Raw genomic sequence first — 18,277 nt, forward strand, 5'->3', positions numbered from 1 at the left:
ACCCTCTCCTGTTTGCTGTGCAGCAGCCTGCATTTGTCGTGGGGAAAGTTCAAGGCAGCATTTTTTTTTAATCCTTACCCAAGGACATTTTTCCATTTTTTGTTCAGATAGAGTGGGAGGGAGAGAGAGACACATTGAGTGGTTGCCACCCACACGACCCCAACCGGGGCCGGTGACAAACTGCGACCGAGGTACATGCCCTTATCGGGAACCAAACCCGGGTCTCTCTGGACTGCAGGCCGACACTCTAACCGCTGAGCCAAACCGGCCAGGGTGAGGCAGCATATTTTTTATGAAGATTTTTTAAATCATTTGTATGTCAAAAATGGAGTTAGTGGTATTTTCAGCTGTATATGCTTAAGCCTAATAAAAGTATATCTGAACTAAGAAATTTCTGTTATTGGCCATAAAATATTAAATAACCCAAATGCCATTTTATAATGAGTTAATTTTAAAGCTTTCTGACATACTAATAAATACCCTAAAAGAATGTATTAGTGTCAGAAATGTGAAATACGACATTTTGATGGTCCATTTGAGGTTAAATTTGAATAATTAACCTTATAAAATCAAGCTAGCATATTACAGCCAGGCCATTGAACGATGTCATTTGGTTCAATGTAATTTTGTTTATGATGTTGAAGAGAGAGAAAAATGGATTCCCCAGGGCCACTGTCTGTGGAGTTGGCATGTTCTTTCTATTCTGTGTGGCTTTTCTCCAGGGACTCCAGTTTCCTCCTACACCCTACAATATGTTCATGTGAGGGGAATCAGGGTGTCTAAATTGTCTCTAGTTTGAATGAGTGTGGGTGTGTAGGGGTGGCCTTGCAATGGAAGGTCATCCAGTGCAGGTGGGTCCCACCTGGTGCCCTGAGCTGCTGGGTGGGCTCTGGCTGGGCTTTAATCTGGGGCTTGGAAAATAATGACCTTGCTTGTTTTTATTACTTTTCAAGTATATGTAAAGTTCACATTTATTTCAATACTTCATATTAGGAGTGAGTGAAATCTTTATGGAGAAGTTTGGTGATGTTTTTTGTGATTAGATATATGCTGTAGAAACTCTTGTTTATATCAATGAGCCTAGGCTGACATTGATTTCCTTGCGTTTCGCTTAAAGTCACAGTTTCCAAGAACCTATTGATGACATTAAGTGAGGATTTACTCTACCTTTTTAGACAACACAGTTTAAACAGTTTAATCATATATCTTATTGCAGTTTTATATAAAAAAGAACCGGTATATTTAGAGCTGCACGTGAAATCTGAATTCATGTTTATTATAAACTAGCCGTCTCTAGTAGTTTGCTACAGCTGCCATAACAAAATACCACAGACTGGCTGTCTCAGACAACAGGAGTTTTTTCCTCAAGGTTCTAGAGGCCAGAAGTCCAAGACTGAGTTGTCAGTAGGGCTGATTTCTTGTGAGGCCTCCCTCCTTGTGGCTTGTAGAGAGATGTCCATCTTCTCCCCGTGTCCTCACAGTCTCTTCTCTGTGTGCACCTGTGTCCTGCTCTCCTCTTGTAGGGATGCCAGTCATAGTGGGTTGGGCCCACTCATGAATTTATTTTACCCTTCAAGGCTCTATTTTTGATTACAGCCCCATTCTGAGGTACTGGGTATTAGGATATCAATATATGAATTTTGAGGAGACAGTTCAGTCCATAACACCATCTTTAAATGAATCATTTTTGTAGGGTTTATTTATTTGTTTGTTGTTGGTATTTTTACACAGAAATAGAGAATTTTTAGTTCCTTGGCCTCGCAGTCTTACCTTTCACCTTTATTTGCTTCCTGGCTGGAGGGACTTTCTCTCTTTCTTGAAGGGCAAGCGTGAGGTTCTTAGGCACAGCCTTGAATTTCCAAGCAGATGTCTGAAAGATCGGGAGACCACAAGGTTGGCTCCTCTATCAGGCTACCTTCTCCTCACGTGGCATCATTTCTCTTTCAAAAACTGCTTGAATTCACCCAAAATTGTGTGATTTTCATGTGTTTAAACTGTTGACTTTTATAAAATCACCAGATTCTTAATTTAAAACATTTTAGGTGTAAAAATGTTAGCCTTCTCTGTTATCCCTGTCCTGGATGGCTTTATTTGTTGTTGTTGGTGTTGTTGCTTGTTTTTACTGATTTTTAGAGAGAAAGGAAGGGACAGCCCAGCCATTGTGGCTCAGTGGATCTAGTGTCATCCCATGGACTGAGGGGTCCCAGTTCAAATCCCAGTCAGGGCACATGCCCGGGTTGGGGGCTTGATCCCCAGTAGGGGGCGTGAAGGAGACAGCCTTTCAATGTTTCTCTCTCTCTCTCTAAAATATCAATAAAAACATTTTAAAAAGAAAGGAAGGTAGAGAGAGAGATAGAAACATTGATGTGAGATAGGTACATTGATCAACTGCCTCCTGCATGCCCCCTACTGGGCATCGAGCCAACAATCTGGGCATGTGCCCTGACGGGGAATCAAACTGAGACCTCTCAGTCCATGGGACAATGCTCAATCCACTGAGCCACACTGACCGGGCTATCCTGGATGGTTTTGTAATTCTTAGTTCCCCAAGTTTGTTCTAAAGAGTACAAGCTGTTTCTTCAAAGGATTCACGCAAATGTAGGAACATTTAGGGGGGAGGCACATAGTTGAGAATTCTTACAATAAAGAAACCTATTTATGTTTGTTAAAAACTAACCTCCCAAAGATATTTGAAGATGGATATGTAATACCTAGTAATATCTTGTGGAATGTACTTTTAGGAAATTTTGTTCTCCAACCAATAACTAGAAGAAATTCAGTGTTTCCACACCTCACTCCTTGTCCTCCACAAGCTCTCTTTGGCCCTGAGAAGTGTTTATTAGCACAGAGTGTACACAATTATTGTAGCTACACAAGAAGGAAAATCACACTAGTTAAGTTTGTTTTGGGGAACTCCATAGTATAATGATTATATGTTAGACTAACAAATTACTTAATAAAATCTGTTTATCTAATGAAAGACAAGATGGTCTCTAAGAACAATAGGTATTTCCCTTTGTCCTTTGCATCTTTGAAAAGGTTTTCATTCTGGGCATGTACCCTTAATTTAAGGGCCCTCTACCTGTTCAGCCTGCTCTGGGTTTGTGCACTCAGTCTGTGGTTTCCATCTATTCTCTCATAAATACCAGGAATGTGTAGGTGTACATAAAGATTCACACTGTCCTGTACGGTGACCACTAGCCAAAGGAAGCTAGTGACACTCATTAAAGTTGACTAGAGCTACAGTTCAGCCCCCGGTTGTACGGGACGCAGTGTTCAGTAGCCACAGGTGGCAGGTGCCTCCTCAGTTGAACAGCACAGGTGTAGAATGCTGCCAGTATCACAGAAAGTTCTGCTGGACAGCACTCATTTGGATGGTGAGACTTGATTCTTGACAGTTGACTCTCCTGTGGCTCTATTGGACTGTCACGGTCTGATGGCAGGGAGGAGACATTGGTGGCCATTTCTAGTCTAAAGAAATGGTTCCCACTCATGGACGGTACCAAGTCTTTGTCCCATGGCTTGACCAGCAGCTTCCACATCTATGATTTTCTTCTCTCCTTCTCTGAGACTTGTTCTGAAGTAGCATATCTTTCTTCACTTTTTGCTTTCTAGGTGACTGCACTCAGTGAGCCTTGAGACCCTGTTACTCTCTCCTTAGCCGTACCTTCTTTCCTCATAAACACTTACATGATGCAGTCAGTTAGATTAGACACCCTCTTGTGGTTTTGGTGCTGATTCCAAGCTTAACTTTTCCACTGCACTCCAAATAACAGGGTTAGAGATTGACTGCCCCCATGCCTCCCTCCCACACCGGACTTCAGGCTACTCCCTTGAACTGGATGAGTTTGTGATGGAGAGATCTGTTCTTCCCTACCGGGACATTTCAGTTAGCTTTTGTTTATTGTGGCTGATTTGGTGGATTAACATAATAGCCTTTCTTTTGTACCTATTAGTGAATAATAATTCTGTTTAGTGTACTCAAGATACTCTCAAAAAACTGTATGTTTCCCCCGGCCCACCCTGAGACACAGGCACACACACGCGCGCTGTGTGCGACACACATTCTCTCTCTCTCTCCAGGATTATTATTGCCTCTTGCTGAGTTTGCAAGTCACTGAGGACAGATTGGCTTCCAGACCTGTAAGGGAGAGATCGTGGTTACATTTTGAGGGTGGTGAGCAGGGCAGAGATGAGAAGGAGAAAATGAACATGAATAGGAAGGTGTCTATCAGACTTGTCTCTCTGATTTTGGCCAGCCTAGTATATGATTTGTCTATTCCCTGTGTTTCTCCTCCCTACCTTGAAAAATAGGAGGTTTCACTTAGAATCTCACCTTTTTGTGAACGGTGTTCCTCTGGGAGGTTTGCTTGTTGCTAACTCAGACGCTGGCGCTCTTGTTCTCCATTCTGATTTGAACTTTAAAATGGTACAGATGGAAGACAGGACCCTTAACATCTTTGTCTAACTTCCATTAGGGAAGCAGTTCTCTTGGTTTAAACTTGTCTGGTCCCCTCCCATGGTTTAAACTTGTCTTTTGTGAAGTTGACAGCCTCCTGACCTGGTGTCATGCATAGCTGCTTCAAGAGATCCTCCTGGCAGAAACTGGCCAGACTGGGTGTTCCTTCTACTGAAGACACTCAGGATAGGAGCCAGGAGTGACCGTGGTGGGCAGCCATCAGAATGCACTTTGAGCTCTCTGATAGGATCCTGTAGATGACCAGGGATGCAGTCTTTTCCTCATTGATGAGAAATACTGATTTGATGGTTTGGAGGCCATTTTATTTTAATTTAATTAATTAATTAATTAATTAATTAAATCCTCACCCGAGGACACTTTTCCATTTTTTAAATTCAGATAGAGCGGGAGGGAGAGAGGAAGAGAGAAAGAGAGAGAAACATCGATGTGAAAGGGACACATCGAGTGGCTGCCACCTGCACGACCAACCAGGGCCGGGGACAAACTGCAACTGAGGTACGTGCCCTTAGCGGGAACTGAACCTGGGTCTCTCTGGACCGCAGGTCGACACTGTAACCACTGAGCGAAACCAGCCAGGGCAGTTTGGAGGCCATTTTAATAAGAACTTTTGTTTCTCTTACTCTAAAATATCTTTCCTAGATACGTATTAGACTTTCAGGCAAATTGAAAACAACAGAACCCATCAGCATCCTTTGAGTGAGGCTCCAACCTTGCATTTTGTTTTTAATTTTTTTGAGAGAGAGGGAGAAAAACATTGATGTGAGAGAAACATTGATCAGCTGCCTCCTGCACACCCCTCACTGGGGATCGAGCCTGCAACCCGGGCATGTGCCCTGACCAGGAGTCAAACCGGGACTTCTCTGTCCATGGGATGATGCTCAATCCGGAGCTACACTGGCTGGGCCAACCTTGCATTTTGAACAGTGTGACAGGGAGACCAGTGCGTGCTGGCCCAGCTGGAGAAAGGTGACACCTTTCCAGGGAGAGTCTTTGTTGATAAAAGGAATCTTTCTCTTCCCCTAACCCTCTTCTGCCACTTGGTTTGCTTAGGAATGTTCATCCTAGGTCACTGGTACTACTATGTCCAGTATGTAGGAAAATAACATTTTCAGGTTTGGGTCTATGTTGTAAGTTCTTGTTGTGCTTCTCATTTAAAGAAAATGAGGTTGGGCCTTGGCCGGTTTGGCTCAGAGGTTAGAGCGTCGGCCTGTGGTCCAGAGAGACCCGGGTTCAGTTTCCTCTAAGGGCACGTACCTCAGTTGCAGTTTGTCCCCGGCCCTGGTTGGGGTCGTGGGGGTGGCAGCCACTCGATGTGTCCCTTTCATGTTGATGTTTCTCTCTCTCTCTCTCTCTCTTTCATCCTCTCTCGCCCTCCCACTCTGTCTGAACAAAAAATGTCCTCGGGTGAGGATACAAAAAGAAAAAGAAAATGAGGTTGAAACTATATCGTTAAGTTTGCCATCACCAAAATCATAGCAGAATCCTAACATGCATGAATTTCCTCATATGTCTGTAAGTCACACTAGAGCTGAATTAGTTGATTCTGTGTATAAGATAGAAATCTTGACGTTATTCACTAATAAATAAAAATTATATCCTTTTGAGACCTTACTTATACATAGTTGAGAAATTCTGGTCCTCCTGTATGTGGATCCCAAATTGAGAAGTTTCTAGAAATAACTTGACTGGCATGATTTGCACACACACACACACACAGAAAAATCTTCAGTCTATGAGTTGCTTTGGTTATGTCACTTAAAATTTTTAAGGGGCCCTGGCCAGTTTGGCTCAGCGGTTAGAGCGTCAGCCTGTGGTCCAGAGAGACCCGGGTTCGGTTCCCGCTAAGGGCACGTACCTCAGTTGCAGTTTGTCCCCAGCGCTGGTTGGTCGTGCGGGTGGCAGCCACTCAATGTGTCCCTTTCACGTCGATGTTTCTCTCTCTCTCTTTTCCCTCCTCTCTCCCTCCCACTCTGCCTGAACAAAAAATGGAAAAATGTCCTCGGGTGAGGATTAAAAAAAAAATTTTAAGGGAGCCCAGCCAGTGTGGCTCAGTGTATTTGTTCCATGGACTGAGAGGTCCCCGGTTCGATTCCCGGTCAGGGCACATATCTGGGTTTCAGGCTTGATCTCCAGGGGGTGTGCAGGAGGCAGCCGACCTCACATCGGTGTTTTTGTCTTTCCCTCTCTCCCTCTTCCTTCCTTTCTCTCTAAAAAAATTTTTTTAAGGGAGATTATTTTTAATTAATAATTTAATATTTAAATTATTTAATCAATTTAATAATGAAAAATTAATGAATTTGAATGAATACTTTCATATTGGTAAATTGTTTTTCATAGTTTATGTGTAGAACTAAAAAACTCAGTATGTCCCCTTTCCTAGGAGTTGGACGGTCGATGGAGTCTAAATTGGCGTCTTTGGGAATTAAGACTTGTGGAGACCTCCAGTGCATGACCATGGCAAGACTCCAGAAGGAATTTGGTCCCAAGACAGGGCAGATGCTTTATAGGTTCTGCCGCGGTTTGGATGACAGGCCAGTTCGAACTGAAAAGGAAAGAAAATCTGTTTCAGCTGAGATCAACTACGGAATAAGATTTACCCAGGTGCTGATCTCTTAACAGGTTCTACCTTATGTTGTCCTTTATATTTTCTCATAGCCTTATCTTGTCAACTAGACCAGACTCTTGGGACCTGACATTAAGTCTTAAAACTCTTGCTTCCTAGAGCTTGTAGAATCTTTATTTAATAGCTGCTTAGTGAGATAGTTGATAATGTACATGCATGATATTGAAATTGTTAGGTAGGTAGAAAATAACATGGGAGTTCTTCTATGTATGTCTTTCCATAGCCCCGAGAAGCAGAAGCTTTCCTTCTGAGCCTTTCAGAAGAAATTCAAAGACGACTTGAGGCTGTGGGCATGAAGGGTAAACGCCTCACTCTCAAAATCATGGTACGGAAGCCGGGGGCCCCTGTAGAAACTGCAAAATTTGGAGGCCATGGAATTTGTGATAACATTACCAGGTAAACTTCTTAAAAAGGATATTGGGTATTAATATTTCAATGCAGGTTATTACAATGAATAGAAAACCAAGGAAGAGTGTGAATAAAGATCTGTAAACGCCAATGTTATTTGATATTCTGTAGACGAGGCCTTAGCCCAGGGCCATTCTGTGAAGATGCTCAGGCTCAGTCATCCCCGCGAGCCTGCAGGAGTAGGTCGCCTATCACTGTGCTCCTATCTTCATGGTCTTCAGGCTGTTTTAGGGCAGGACAGAAAGGATAGGAAAGGCCTAACACCTGTACCCACAGAGATGGTTGTGGACTTGGTGAAAGGGACCTGTTGGGAAATTTCAATATAGTAATTAAATAAATGATTTAAAATTGAGACATGTGATTCATTTAGGCAGGTCCAGTTTCTGTTTGTGAAAAGATTAATCATTCTAGTCTCTGAAAACTGGTAGAACATATTTCAAAATCCTATTTTATTTATATGAGGGCCACAAATATAAAACTTCAGTTAAGAATTGTAACCAATATGAAAATACTTAGTTTTGCACACCATTTTATACCCCACTGTACACTATTTTATATCTGTTGGTTAACCAAAGCTTTGAGATTTTTGACCCCGAAAGCCACATGTATGTACAAGGAAAGGGTTGGTTCGTGCCAGCCATGTGGATCACGCTCACATCCTGAGTGAGGTTGCTGAGTGAGGAGATGACGCTGTCAGTCACAGAACACTCCACCTCTGTCAGGATCGCCTTTGTTTACCAGGAAAACGGATTATATCACACACTAAACATGTACATTTTTATGCAGTTGGTAATCTTGAACTGTTATATTTACCTGTTTTAATGAACATTTGATATATCTCTATTTCTAATGGTCGTTTGTTGAATGTAGTGATAGTGCTCATTTCTCTAATAAGTTGGTTATTAGGACCCTACTCTGGATATTTTTTTCTTTATTAATTTTTAAAGGGAAAGAGAGAGAGAGAGAAACATTGATGAGAGAGAACATCAATTGGCCACCTCCAGCATGCCCTCCATTGGGGATCGGGCCCACAACCTGGGCTTGTGTCCTGGCTGGGAATTGAACTGGTGACCTCTTGGTGCATGGGTTGACGCTCAACCACTGAGCCACACCTGCCAGGCCCATCACCTGATTTCAACAATTGCTGTTAACTACCCCTCCAGCATACTCCCTCCTTCACCCCAGTTATTTTGAAGCAAATCTCAGTTTCTATTATCATTTCTTCCACAGCATTTCAGTGTTTATCTCTGACAACATAAGGACTCTTTGCTTACTAAACACAGCAATAAAATACACATTTTGCTGTGCTCTTAACCTGTTAATTTGGATGACACATGATGATGCCAAGGGAGCACGTGATTAATTGAAACAGTGTCATTTTATAAGTGTTACCAAGATATAGATGAGCTGCAAGCCATTAACTGAAACCTAACATTGTGGTGGCATCATGACTGTAAGAAATGCTATAGGTGAGGGAGTATGAAATAATACTGACCCTATATTTTTCTCTAATTCAGGGGTTGACAAAGTCCTTCTTGTGGGCTAAATTCAGCCTATGGCTTGTTTTTATATGATTAGTGTGAGGGAAGAATGATTTTATATAAATGCTTGTGAAAAATGAAGAATGTAAAAAAGACCACTAGGCATCAGTTACTTACTGTCTTGCCCTTTACCGAAAAGTTTGTGGATCCATGCTGTAGTCTAACTAAAGTAATACTCAGTTGAGTAAATTATGACCTGGTCTCCACATTCTGGATTCTGTAATTTCTTATACTAGGCCTTAATCAAAAGCTACCTGGCAATCATGTGACGTACAGACTCTGACACGTGATGCAGCTGCAATAGAAATGAAGGGTTTCAAGAGGCCTGTCCGAGCTCCATGGAGACCGAGGTCTGGCCTGATTATCACTTAGGAAAAGTATTCTTATAGCACTTTAACTTTTGGGAAAAGAATTTTTCCCCATCAGAGTTCTTTTATATATATGTTTTTAGCTAGAATTTTTTGTATATAAAACAGACTTTATATATAGACATAAAATCAACATAACACGTGCGACTGAAAAGGTGTCGCCATCCAGGGCTCTCAGTGCCCGGCCCTCCTCCCAGCTCTGAGCGCCGTTCCTCTCAACCCCGGTGGTTTCTCCTGTGCGTACACCCATATTTTTAGATCATACTTAAACTGCTATTTCTAGCTCATTTCAGGTTTGTGAGATGTTTACTGACTTTCTACTGTGGATAAGGGCTTATTCTCTTCTCTCTTCCATTGTCAGTTTCCCTAGATGCATATTTATTTGCCCCTAATAAAGCAGTCAGGCCCTGGCCGGTTTGGCTCAGCAGTTGGAGCATCAGCCTGCAGACCAGAGAGTCTGGGGTTCGGTTCCCGCTAGGGGCACGTACCAAAAAATAAATAAATAAAGCAGTCAGTTTTGGGTTTAGTCGCTGTTTAGTTTTGCATTGTTAGACCATGTACGTTCTCTACAGAGCTGATCCATATTAGTCCACCATGCTCATATTTCCTCTCCTGTTGAACTTGGTTTTCCTCAAGTTACCAAGTATTTTGTTTTGCCTGTTTGCTTTTTTGTGGATTTGCCAGAGGTTATCCCCAAACTCTCTTCCAATATGTTTTAATACATCAGCAATCTATTGGTTTGATCTTTTTTTCTGGGAGACCTTTCTCTTGGGGTCCCATAGCCTGCTACTCCAAGCTGGATCGGTTTATTTTAAGATCTGCAGAACCTTCCCTATGATCTGTGCTGGAACCCTGTTTGCTCTTCCTCCTCGGGTCTCAGTGAGGAGTGCGTGGCAGTGTTCTGACCCTGTGTGTCTATCCTGATGCTCAGTGGCTTTGCTGATTTAAAGGTTATAAATAGAACTTAGAAGTCATGTTTCCTTAGACCATTTAAAGGCTCCATTGCCATCAGTTTTTCAGGATTACTGTCGTTTCTTTCCTTCAGGAACTTTCAGGACCTCTGCCTCAGGGGTTCTGGTATTTTATTGTCTGCTCCTTGTCCTTGTGCCAGGTACTTTGGCAGTATTAAATTTTTTGTTTCTAGTAACATTTTAAATTTGTTTTGTTTTATTCTTTGGACATTTAAATATTTATAGCATTTCTTATTTTATGTTGCATTATCATCTCTGATCTCTTAAATATTCTTCCAGTCCCAATGTGAGTGTTTCTCCAAGTTTCTTTTTTCCTATTTTGGTTGCTGTTATATGAGGTTTGCTGTCTCTTTATATGTGAACTGCTAAAAGGTTGTTCTTTGTGAGACCTGTAAACCATTGGGCTTCACCACAGACGAGGGTTGGAGGGACTTGCGTTTGGGATACCACAACCACTTAATGTATCTGTGGTCCTGTCTGTCAAGCCTAACAATTAACGCCCTAATGGAATCCTCCCGGCTCTTGCCTGCGGGTAGCTGAGAAGATAGAAAGGTTGCAGGTAGCATTCTGGTCACTCAGGAGGAAAGGGGTCTGGATGGGGGAGGGTGTGAGTCTTGAGGGAGGTGCCTCACTGCTCCCTTAGCTGTGCTGATAACCTGCACCCTTTTAGGAAATAAGTCTTCAGCAAAGGAGGGGAGGGCCTCTCATGTACAGTCTTAGCCATTCTCTCCCACCCTTTCATTACTGAGTTTCTCTGAGGTCTGTGGCCTAAAGTGGCTTATTCAAGTTGGTACCTTGGCTTACGCATTTAGCAGGCATTTGGCAGCTTAGTATTTACTGATTTGCTTTCGGTATTCTAAATCATGGTTAATGCTTTTCCTCTCTAATCTCCTCCTCTCCCATTTGCATCTTTTAAGAGTTTATACCTTTCAAAAATCATTTCAAGTCAGTTTAGTGGTGTTTTGGAAAGAAATGAAGATAAACACATTTAGTCCACTGAAAATCATGCTTTTAGGTTCTGTATTTATGTGAAATAAATGGAAGGTAATTATTAGGTAACAAATCAAGAGAAATATTTTTCCAAATGGTTTCCTTAAAAAACAACAGGCACTTTTCACAGATGGATGCATAATATCCTCATGGTACTGAAAAAATAAAGTGGATGTAGTTTTGGCACCTAGTAATGCTGGGGGTGCTCCGGTCCTCCTTTGGGAATCCTTGACGTTTTAAGAGTTGTATGTCCTACTCACCCTGTGTTTACAGGGAGCACCGTATCCCGTCAGCTGTCCATTTAGAGCCTCTGAGCGAAAGGACAGCTGGAATGAGCACACTCACATGCTGACGTTCTTTATTGGCCTCACCTCAGATGTAACAAAACTAGTGTCAAGAACCTAAATACAGGGGGTTCATCTTTCTTTTCTGAGTACTAACTATACCTCAATATAGATAATGTTTCTTGGAACCTAAAACTTCTCGTTATTTGAACCATTGTTCTTACCATTCATGCTTTAGTTGCAACATAATATTCTTATATTTGTACATGCATTAACTAAAATACATTTTTTTAGAAAGGTCCAACTTATATTTAGTTGGCCGGGTCTTTATTAGTTTTTATCCTAAAGTCCAATGTTCTATACATGGATTTTCTCTTCCCTTACTGCCAGTGTAATGAACTCATTTGCCTTCCTTGAAGGAAAACTATCTCATTCAATTGAATCTCATTCAATTATATTTAGTACTTATTTAAAATTTTTATAGCTTTTCTTACAACTTTTCTATAACTTTTTTTTTTATCCTCACCCGAGGATATTTTTCCATTTTTTGTACAGATAGAGTGGGAGGGAGAGAGAGGAAGGAGAGAGAGAGAGGAAACATCGACGTGATGGGACACATCGAGTGGCTGCCACCCGCACGACCAACCAAGGCCGGGGACAAACTGCAACTGAGGTACACGCCCTTAGAGGGAACCAAACCCGGGTCTCTCAGGACCGCAGGCCGAAGCTCTAACCGCTGAGCCAAACTGGCCAGGGCATTCTATAACCTTTTAAGCAGTTCACTACCACTGAGATACTAGTGAATGCTTCTGTTCCTTTAAAAATGTTAATTCTGTCACTTACAGGACTGTGACTCTTGACCAGGCAACAGATAGTGCAAAAATAATTGGAAAGGCTACACTAAACATGTTTCATACAATGAAACTAAATATATCGGATATGAGAGGGGTAAGTATACAGCATTTAAAAATTCTTTCTGTAATATGCTCACGTTTGAGGCTTGGTCTGAACATGACCATGGTGGGCATGAGGTTCATTTGCAGTTAGTTCTCAGCTCCTTTGATAGAAATGGAAAAACTCGAATTTCTCACCTGACCCGATCTCCTTATTTTTCAGGGAAGAATCAGATTTCTTCTGTAATCTTTTTTCTGCCTAGAATAATAATTTTATATCTTGAGTTTGTATAGTACCTTTCTTTTAATTAACCAAGGCTCGTTTCATGTGCACTGTCTTGCTCCCTGGTCTTGTTCCCCTAGAAATAGATGGGACTAGGAGGAGTGTGAATCTGCAGTTCTTATACCTGTCAGGTTCTTTTTAATCTGAAATTGATCCTGATGTCTGATGAGGGGACTGGAAGGGAGCATTTACCACAGGCACATGAAGATGCCTTTGGAGCAGATAGGTGAGAGGGCATCAGACACACAGAATCCTAATTTGCTTAAAGACTGACCTTAGTTGGTTCAGTTGTGTGCGTACACGTGGGTACAGGGTGGTTACTGGCTCGGTGCGGGTGCTGTGGGAGGATGAACGGACTGCAGGCCGCCGGCTGAGCGCTCCCCGCAGCTGAGCCGAGGCCTGTGCTGTCAGGGCAGCTGCCTGTACAGATGCCTGAAAGGTACCCACTGCCATCCACCCCCAAACCCACTTTTTAGTATTGTTTGTTTTATATAAAGTAACTTTGCAGGTAGACTATCTTTTTTTCCCCCTTTATTGCTTTTATTCATTTAAAAAATGTTTTTCTTTATTGATTTTAGAGAGAGGAAGGGAGAGGGGGAGAGAGACAGAAACATTGATGAGAGAGAACATCGACTAGCCGCCTCCTGCATGCCCCCCACTGGGGATCGATCAGGCCCACAACCTGGGCATGTGCCCTGACCACGAATCGAACCGGCGACCTTTTGGTGCATGCCCAGCCACTGAGCCACACTGGGTGGGTGGTAGACTTTTATTTAAAATTTTTTTTTTAATCCTCACCCGAGGACATTTTTCCATTTTTTATTCAGATAGAGCAGGAGGGAGAGAGAGGAAGAGAGAGAGAAACATCGATGTGAAAGGGACACATCGAGTGGCCGCCACCCGCACGACCCAACCAGTACCAGGGATAAACTGCAGCCAAGGTACATGCCCTTAGTGGGAACTGAACCCGGGTCTCTGTGGACCGTAGGCTGACGCTCTATGCACTGAGCCAAACCGGCCAGGGCTATTTATAATTTTTAAATATTTAAAAAATTTAGCCATCTAGAACTTGAGTGAGTGGGATTCAGCATCCCACTTTTTTGGATTTGCTGGTTTTGAAGCGATTATGTTATGTTTGGGAAGAATTGGCTACCGAGGATTGAGGGGTCTGCTCGCCAGGTATATAGAAGTCATTCTTGTAATAAATCATGTAGAAGGCTGATTGAATATTTCAGCATTATATTATTGTAACAGGAGCAGAAGATGTAAAAAGAGGATTAGCTGAGAATTGTGCTCAGTTGACTTCATATTTCACTTTAGTTTCCTAGGAATGTATTCTTTCTTTTGATTCTAGGTTGGCATTCAAGTGAACCAGTTGGTTCCAGCTAATCCAAACCCTTCGGCATGCCCCAGCCACCCACCAGTTCAGCCAGGCCCCTTTCCCGGTCCACACTCTGTCCGGGACCTCTTCCAAGTCCAGAAATCGAAGAAATCCGCAGAAGAAGAGCACAAGGAAGGTCAGTGGTGTCAGTGTGGTTCTCTTTCTGGTGCCACTTACATCCTCAGGGAGGCTGGACATGTTAAAAGTTGTCCGGGTGCTCTCCCTTCAGGAAACAAGCCCGTGCTGTTCCCTTCCACTTCATCTCCCCCCCAGGTACGTCCCTCCTAAACGTCCAGGGACCCCATGAGACCTGCAACCAGGGCAGCAATGGGCAGTGGCAGCTGGTCCCAGGGTTGCCCCTGAACCTGTCTCCAAGGCCCCCTTTTCCCTGACTTCCCAGGGAGCCAGAGCAGCCCAGCCCAGGCTCTGCTGCGGCTGCTCTGCCCTCCTCGGTTCAGTCCTGAGTGTTTTTTGCTGTGGTCAATGAATCCTAGCTTTGCTGCAAAAAAAAAAAAAAAGTCTGGCATGGTTCCATGTGTCCTTTTAAGAAACATACTTACAATCTGAATTATGATTAACAGTGATCAAGTTGGTGGATTAAAGTGCCCACCCCCCCCATTTCCCCAGATGAGCTGAAGAGGCTACTTTATGTGTGTTTTATATACTTTCAGTATTTTTGGCTGCAATGGATCTGGAAATATCATCTGCCTCTAGAACTTGCACTTTCTTGCCATCTTTTTCCACACATCTGACATCAACTATCAGTCCTGTTACTAGCAAAGCCGAGTCTTCAGGGAAATGGAATGGTCTCCATTCTCCCATCAGCTTAAAATCAAGACTGAACCTGAGTATAGAGGTCCCATCACCTTCCCAGGTATATTTCTATAATTCTAAACACGATAAAAATGCAAAAGTAGTTTTACTGTAAGAATGGTATGTTTACTTTCTTTACCAGTGTAGTTGGGAAGGGGAGAGGGCAACTTGTTAGGGTGACTGTGATATTACTGAATCCCACACGTGAAATGATCGGTGGAAGTGAAAGTTTTGTGCTTCTGCAGATTTGCAACCCATGAAAGTTGTACATGGGTGAAAGCCAGGTCTGAACAGCCTCAGCTTTGCTGATCACTAGGACCCCCTGCACACCTTCACCGTGGGGGAAGACTTCCCTGGCTGCGCTGGTCATTGGGTTGGCGTGCGCGGTCGATGTGGCATGCTGCCGTGGGCCAGATGGAGAAGTCTGTTTCTCTGCTGCACTGAGCAGGAGACTGAAGGGCATGTGCTGCTGGCTGTAGACTAGGGAAAGGGGCCGTTGTGATGTGTGCACTGGATCCCATTTGTTGGTGTTATCCAGAAAGAGTGGCTCCTGGCAAGGTCAGATTGGCTTGCCCAGTTCATAGGCTTCGTGAGGGATGTGCACTGATGGGCCAAGGGAGGACCTGGCCAAAGGAACAGATTCTGGTATGCAGGCCAGAAGTTAGCTGCTTCTCCTGGCTGGCTGCTCTCAGCCTAGGCTTATTTGTGCTTGAGGCATATAGTTTCCTATCTGAAAGGCCAACTTTTGGCTTAGACCTTTGACATATATGCCTTAGACAGTGGCTCCTGCCCATGGGTGGGGTCTGAGATTTGAACTTGACACAGGCACTTCCGCAGGAGATTCAGTGAGTGTATGTGGACTGACCTGATCCTGCGGTACTGGCCAATTGTCATCTCCAGACCCACAGTTCTTACTCAGCCTTCAGTGGCCGAAGGTTTGGGGGGTGGCTTTCCTGGCTTGGTTATCTGCACCTGATGTTTATTATCCCAGATGTTAAAATCGAAATGAAAGTGAAGTGCGGACTCTCCAAACACATCATCTCTGAGCGTGGCTAACTGCACACCCTCTGGTGTTTCATAGCTCGATCAGTCTGTTTTGGAAGCACTTCCACCTGATCTGCGGGAACAAGTAGAGCAAGTTTGTGCTGTTCAACAAGGGGAGCCATATGGTGACAAAAAGAAAGAACCAGTAAATGGCTGTAGTACAGGAATTTTGCCACCACCAGTTGGGACAGTTTTGTTACAAATACCAGAACCTCAAGAATCTAACAGCAACATGGGATTTAATGTAATAGCCCTTCCAGCATTTTCACAGGTAAGTTAAATTTAGGGGTCTTCCATCATAGTTTAAATATCCCGTCCGTCCTACTCCAGTTCAGGGCATGTCTTGTTTCCCATTTTCCTTTGCACCCTAAACTCTCATTCGTCTATACTGAGGCCATTGGGGGTTGGCTCGTCTCATTATCACCTGCAGGACAGACCGACAGCCGCCTGTCCTGAAGCAGCGGAAGGCAAAGGAGGAGGCTGTGGTATGTGGGTGCTCACAGCTTCTACCCAGAAGAGCCATCCTGTTCCCCCGTTCACCACTGGGCCATTCGCTGGTAGCAGGGTGGAGATGTATAACCATACACCAGGGACAGTGAAACAATTTAAATCTGATGTTTTAAAAAACGTACATACAAGCCTGTTTTATGAATGCTTGCCCTGGTGGGTCAGTGGATTTTTTAAAAATTTTGCAATTCATACTCAAAATTGTATTCCTTATTCTCATCCTAAAACCTCGTGAGGATTTAATGAGTCTTCATATTGAAGACCTATTAAGAATTCATACAGATCAGAAAAGTATGATTTGAAAACCATCTATTTTGTGAAAAGTGTAAACCAGCTGCCATATAGCATCAACTCAGGTTTGACTTTGAACCTTCTGTCTTCCATTAGGTGGATCCTGAGGTGTTTGCTGCCCTTCCTGCTGAGCTTCAAAAGGAGCTGAAAGCAGCCTATGATCAAAGACAGAGGCAGGGAGAGAACAGCGCGCACCAGCCGCCAGCCAGCACAGCCGGTAAGCCCGGGGAGACACTGATCAGCATGAACATGTGAACAACAGAATCCTCACTGTGGACGCTTATTGTATATAACTGGCCAAAATCTAACTCGTAGTCATGTTAAGAGCTGTTCGTATTGGGGGAATAGAACAAGTATACAATATGGGAGTGATACAGGCCTAGTTAGATTTGTATTTCTAACTTCTTGACTTAAAAACACCATTACTGACCATTTTTTTAATGCCCTTAAGAAAAAATAGCCTGAATAAGACATTTCCAGAAATCTGTTTTGAATACTTGCCAAGCCATTGCCCTTTGAGACTGATACACAGGTTTAAAACACAAAATCTGAAGGTTTCTGACCAGGGATCACAAACACATTTACCAAAAAACAGAAGAGTGTCTCATGAGCTGTTTGTTTATATTCACTGCTGAATTTTCATTGAATCCTCGGGAGCACCCTTTATCGATAAGCAGTGTTCCAAAGGAGAGGGGGGCGTGGCAGAGCAGAGAGCCTGACTCCCCCTGGGGTCATTAACTGCCTCCCAGTCTCAGCAAGAGTTCTTGCTGGGGGTACATGTGTGCAGGGGTTAGATTTGGGGGGAGGAGAGAACTCATACTATTATCCAGATAGATTGAGGATCTTATGTTCATCATCTTTTAGTGCCAAAGAATCCGCTACTTCAGCTAAAATCAGCAGCAGTAAAAGAAAAGAAACGAAACAAGAAAAAGAAACCCATCAGTTCCCCCAGAAAAGTTCAGAGCCCTTTGAAAAACAAGCTGCTTAATAGCCCTGCAAAAGCTGTGCCAGGGGCCTCTGGGAGTCCCCAGAAGTTAATTGATGGGTTTCTGAAACATGAAGGTCCTGCTCCTGAGAAACCTCTGGTAAGATTTTTTAAATGCTTTTTAAACCTTGACCTTGTATATTAATATTACATAAATATAGCACTTTTTATCATTTGTTTTCTTAACAGGGAGAACTCTCTGCTTCTACTTCAGGTGTGCAGCCTGCCGAGTCTGGCTGTGTCAGACCCCCCGCACCCAACCTAGCTGGAGCTGTGGAGTTCAGCGATGTGAAGACACTGCTCAGAGAGTGGATAACCACCATTTCAGGTTAGCTTGGATGGGGTAGACAGCTGAAAACTAGATGCGTCATGAATGGCCTGTGATTTCGGGTCTTGAATAGGCTTGATTTTGCAG

The 18,277-nt window shown here is 43.2% G+C and overlaps 2 protein-coding genes across 16 annotated transcripts in view; one reads left to right on the forward strand and one right to left on the reverse strand.

Moving 5' to 3' along the window:
- REV1 (REV1 DNA directed polymerase) overlaps positions 1–18,277 on the forward strand; it is a 112,675-nt gene that overhangs the window by 92,223 nt on the left and 2,175 nt on the right. For 14 of the 15 annotated variants that reach the window (XM_036281408.1, XM_036281407.1, XM_036281403.1 and 11 more), the window contains 9 exons: positions 6,861–7,081; positions 7,327–7,499; positions 12,511–12,613; positions 14,196–14,358; positions 14,894–15,096; positions 16,117–16,350; positions 16,974–17,094; positions 17,742–17,962; positions 18,052–18,190. In XM_036281408.1, coding sequence (XP_036137301.1) covers positions 6,861–7,081; positions 7,327–7,499; positions 12,511–12,613; positions 14,196–14,358; positions 14,894–15,096; positions 16,117–16,350; positions 16,974–17,094; positions 17,742–17,962; positions 18,052–18,190 — 1,578 coding nt within the window. The remainder of the gene's footprint in view (positions 1–6,860; positions 7,082–7,326; positions 7,500–12,510; positions 12,614–14,195; positions 14,359–14,893; positions 15,097–16,116; positions 16,351–16,973; positions 17,095–17,741; positions 17,963–18,051; positions 18,191–18,277) is intronic. The other variant, XR_004961984.1, reaches the window with a different exon arrangement.
- Positions 12,757–18,277, reverse strand: part of EIF5B (eukaryotic translation initiation factor 5B) — a 101,319-nt gene continuing 95,798 nt past the window's right edge. Inside the window, exon 25 of the transcript XR_004961985.1 lies at positions 12,757–12,817. The gene's annotated coding sequence lies outside the window, so the exon portion shown is untranslated. The remainder of the gene's footprint in view (positions 12,818–18,277) is intronic.

This window comes from Molossus molossus, unplaced genomic scaffold, assembly GCF_014108415.1.
Source record: "Molossus molossus isolate mMolMol1 unplaced genomic scaffold, mMolMol1.p scaffold_m16_p_34, whole genome shotgun sequence".
Lineage (NCBI taxonomy): Eukaryota > Metazoa > Chordata > Mammalia > Chiroptera > Molossidae > Molossus > Molossus molossus.